General features: G+C 36.7%; 1 protein-coding gene across 1 annotated transcript; it reads right to left on the bottom strand.

Annotated features, from left to right (window-relative positions):
• Positions 1–579: 579 nt before the first annotated feature.
• LOC131618597 (autophagy-related protein 3-like) lies at positions 580–2,270 on the bottom strand. Its single transcript, XM_058889787.1, has 8 exons — positions 2,110–2,270; positions 1,953–2,023; positions 1,742–1,858; positions 1,482–1,648; positions 1,213–1,298; positions 1,054–1,105; positions 897–962; positions 580–804 (listed from the first exon to the last, which is right to left on the bottom strand). The coding sequence occupies exons 1-8, from the start codon at positions 2,268–2,270 to the stop codon at positions 580–582; spliced, it is 945 nt and encodes a 314-aa protein (XP_058745770.1).
• Positions 2,271–4,295: the final 2,025 nt, after the last annotated feature.

Here is a 4,295-nt window from a genome sequence, read left to right as displayed (position 1 = left end):
AAGAGTTATTAGAAACGCGAAGTTGAATTGATTGAATTTTTAAACCATTTATATTCGTTTAAAACAAGTATGTTGATAATTTCTTACTCATGTCTCAGGTGAAAATCCGGAGCGTCATAGCCAAAAGAACCAATTTTATGGAAGAGACTTGACGACCTGGAAAAAACACTCTGGTCAGAAGACATGAGTAGACAAAAAATACATAATAAACCCCATCACTCAACTCACGCCACCTCCATACATCACTCTCAACTAAAATTCAAATTTTAGAATCTAGAATTTAAAACATAGTACGAATCCAATAAATTTATATTGCTGGGAGCAACATGGTCTTAAGAATGTGGTATGTCAAATATGTACATATCTCAAAAGGAAATTTGTCAAAATTCTAGGCAGTTAAGAAAAACAAGTAAAGAAAACAGTTATACTTGAATATGCAGCTACCTTCTGTAAAGAAAAACAAGTAAAAATCATCAATAGCATCTTAACATCACAAGTTCAGTTCAGCTCACAGTGGTAACAAGAGAAGATGCATCATGAATTCCCATTCAATTCAGCTCATAATCCGAATTACCTCAGTCAATTACAGAAGCTACCGAGATCGAAGTCCATGGTGTAATCATACTCGATTGTTGGAATAACAGAAGCCATAAATTTCAAGAATAAAAACAGATACTTGTCAACTTGAGGCTCAACTCCACGTGACATCAACACATGAATGATTTTCTTCATCACTGCTCCATGTTGACAAGGATGAATAGATGCATGTTTTCCAGGCAAGTGAGGATGGTTCTCAATTGTTACCTGCAACATTTTATGTTAGAAAATATCACTGTTTTGACATAAACTGTAGCAAATTCTATAACTGTATATATGTATGTGTTATAAGTTCTCACCGTTTTGCGTGCATGGTCTTGACTAACGTCTTCAAAGACAAGTTCTGGTTGCAATAGCATTCCTGACTGCCACATTACAAGAGATGAAATCAGTGTCATAAAAGTAAGTCAAAAGTGGCTGATTATGTTTCACAAGGATCAAGTGAATAAAACAAACCTCATGGTATCCAGTAAGCCACACACGAGGTGTCTGATAATACTGATCATACCTGCATTAAAAAAACAAGGCCAGCCTTTTAAATTCATTGTGAAATAAATAATTGTTTCTGAAACGAAGTAGGTTTATGTTTCAAATATATACAGAAGTTCGTCTTACGTGATGCTGATATCATAGGTGCGAGTTCGTAGAATATTATCATCATCAGGTTCATGAGCTACTAGATATGTGGACGGAAGAGTGGCCTCCAATAAGCAAAATAAAAATTAATTAAATGACATAATTACATTACTCAAAAAGTATGACGTCTATGCGACAATAGTTTTCAATCTAACAGTAGATTTTGTAATTCTGATAACGTGATCTGTGATCCGTCTCAATACAATACAAAGACAACACATCTACTCTACATATTTGATACAACTTACCGGATCAGTCTCAATAATGTTGTCATATTCTGTAAACTCTGCCATATCAGGAATATCTTCATCGTCCTCACCTTCAAGGGAGGAAGAAACTGGCTTAATAGAACTCTTTTCGCTGATTTCTAGACTTTCCATGGAAGGGAAATTCTCATCTTCGTCCGATTTAATTACTGAAAAAATTACAAGGGTATAAGATCGATCACAGGATTAAGTTTGCAGCACAATATATTATATTCATGCCTCCGGTTCAATTGAATAAAAACCTTTAGGTTTTCCATGAGTTGCTAGCCATCCATCATTATCTTCATCATCAAGTAGAACTTCCCCTCCGGCAGCTTCATATTCTTCTTCAATAGACGCAACTCTCCGCAGACAAGGGACTGTTATGTACAAAACAACATCAAAAATCAGCCATTAAAACACAAACACTCAATAATGTAAAAAAAAAAAAAACTCTCAAATCCATAATCTTACCCTTTCTAGTAATCAAGAATTGTTTGTCACATGGTAAGTATGGCTTCCTCTTGCTTGGCTCACACGTTTCCCTATAATTCAAAGTAGAAGACGTTACCACATCAATCAAAAACAGTATACAATTTCTATGTTTGCTAAGTACTCAAATGGAAATTACCATGACCAAGTGGGGCATTTAGCAACGAGATTATCACCGGCGACGATGAATTCGGAGACGGTAAGAACTCCTTTCTCTTTGAAGGCGGAAACGGTTCTTGGGCCTGTAAATCTCTCCATAGTGCCTTTGAAAGCTTCGTGAAGCTTTTGAGAAAGAACCATATTTTTGTTTTTGGCAGAATATGAATGGAAGGAAAAAGAAGTTTTGTGAATTGTGAATGCAGACGCTTTCTATTAGGTCATCAGAATATATATACTATAGTAGGACATATTGCATCACAAATGATTGATTACTACTAGGTTACATACTAGGTCTACGGTTTAGTTAAAAAAAGTTAGGGTTTAAGTCACAAAAATCTTTCAAATCTAGCTAGATTATTTAAATAAATATGAATATTTTTATTTTTATTATTATATTATATATTTTAATTTGAAAAAAAATATAAAAGTAAGACTTAGTAATCTTGAAGAATTTATAAAAATATGATGAAAATACTTTATGAATAATGTTATAAATTCTTTTTATAAGTTTTCCTAAATAAATAGTTTCACAAAATTTATGCTAGAATGGATCGTTTTCAAGGGAATGCTGAAGGGTGGAAGAGAGTTGAGAAGAAGCATGGAAGGAAGATCCTTAACGGGGCATGGGACATAGCTGGCGGAGGAAGGAAGAGAGCAACCACAACAGCTACAACTTCCTTCTTTATCACAGAGTTTGGAGATGATTGGAAAGCAAAGGACCTGTATTTTGAAATGAAGGAGTATGGGGAGATCGATGAAGTTGTTATATCGCCTACAAGAGATAAGAGAGGAAGAAGATTCGGTTTTTTGAGGTTTTTCAACGTTGGAGATGCGAAGCTCATGGCAATCAAACTTGATAGCATCGTTCTCGAAGGAAGAAAACTTTTCCCCAACTTACCAAGATTTCAACGCTCAGAAGCAAACATTTCTTATGTGAGGAGTAGCAGAGCTGATCGTTCGAAGGTGACTGAGGGTGAAGAAGGCAACGGGAAGCTGAGAAGTAGAGGTTTTGGATGGATAGACAAACGCTCTTTTGTAGAAGCATTAGAAACAAGAAGACATAGGTAGCTGGGACTTCAGATAAATCGGTGCGTAGCACGTTACGAATGACATCCGATGAAGAAGAACTCAATAGATATGGGAGATCTTTCAGGGTAGTATTGAAAGAATATGTTGTAGAGTTTGATGTAAAAACGTTATTTCTTGAAGAGGGCATATTCAAAATCAGAGTCACACGCCTGGGCCCTAATTTATGCATTTTAGAAGACTTAATCTTTGGTGAGGTAGAGATTTACATTGAAGAACGCAGAAATTGGTGGGAACAGTGGTTCAAAAGCATTACTCAGTGGAAACCAACAGATTTAGATGTGGAGAGACTGGTATGGCTTAGAATATCCGGCATACCATGTCACGCATGGGGATTTAAGCTCTTTAAACTTGTCTCTGAAACCTTTGGTTCCTTTATCAAATTGATGATTAGACGTTGGCCATATTTAAGATGGACGAAGCAAGGATTCTGATCAAAACAAAACACCAGGCATGGATAAATGAGGCCATGTATGTAATAATAGTTGATGGAACTCCTTTCACTCTGTTTTTGAAAGAAGAACTACACTTTCAAAAGACGTTTCTTGTATCGAACTACGACGGGGAGGACGATGATAACGGCTCAGTAGAAGCATCGTCTCCGGCGGAAATTTCTTCATATGGAGAGGAGGAAGGCAAGAAGGACGTGGTTCCCAACACAGCAATGGTTGAAAAGTCTGGGCAGATGGTAACAACAGAGAAAGCTAAGGTTAGTAGCTTGGTTACAGTAGGGACAAATGGCGAAGTGGGGTTGGATGATAAGAATGGTAGCAGGTTTAAGGAGAATTTGTCTTCCAAATCCAAAAAGGTGGAACATGACTTTTCTGATGAAAACTTTTTGGCTAATAACATGCTCTTATCTTCCCATGCAATTAATGCAAGGCATGATGAAAGAGGGAGTATCGAGGGAAGCGGTACAGATGGTAATAGTCAAAGCAAAAACACACAGGTTAATATCCATAATGGTGGGACCAGCTACAATAATAGGAGAAAGGGAGAATATGTTCGGCCGGTGGAGAAAGATGGGTCTGTTAGAAGCCCAATAACCTTTGACTCGACCTGCAGAAGATTATCACTAAC

This window comes from Vicia villosa, linkage group LG7 (assembly GCF_029867415.1).
Source record: "Vicia villosa cultivar HV-30 ecotype Madison, WI linkage group LG7, Vvil1.0, whole genome shotgun sequence".
NCBI classification, from domain to species: domain Eukaryota; kingdom Viridiplantae; phylum Streptophyta; class Magnoliopsida; order Fabales; family Fabaceae; genus Vicia; species Vicia villosa.
This window is presented reverse-complemented; position numbering and strand designations above follow the sequence as displayed.

Coding starts and splice junctions, on each gene's coding strand:
- LOC131618597 (XM_058889787.1), bottom strand. CDS start 2,270: ATGGTTCTTTCTCAAAAGCTTCACGAAGCTTTCAAAGGCACTATGGAG. Junction 2,024..2,109: donor AAATGCCCCACTTGGTCATG/GTAATTTCCATT, acceptor TTTGAATTATAG/GGAAACGTGTGAGCCAAGCA. Junction 805..896: donor AAGACCATGCACGCAAAACG/GTGAGAACTTAT, acceptor AAAATGTTGCAG/GTAACAATTGAGAACCATCC.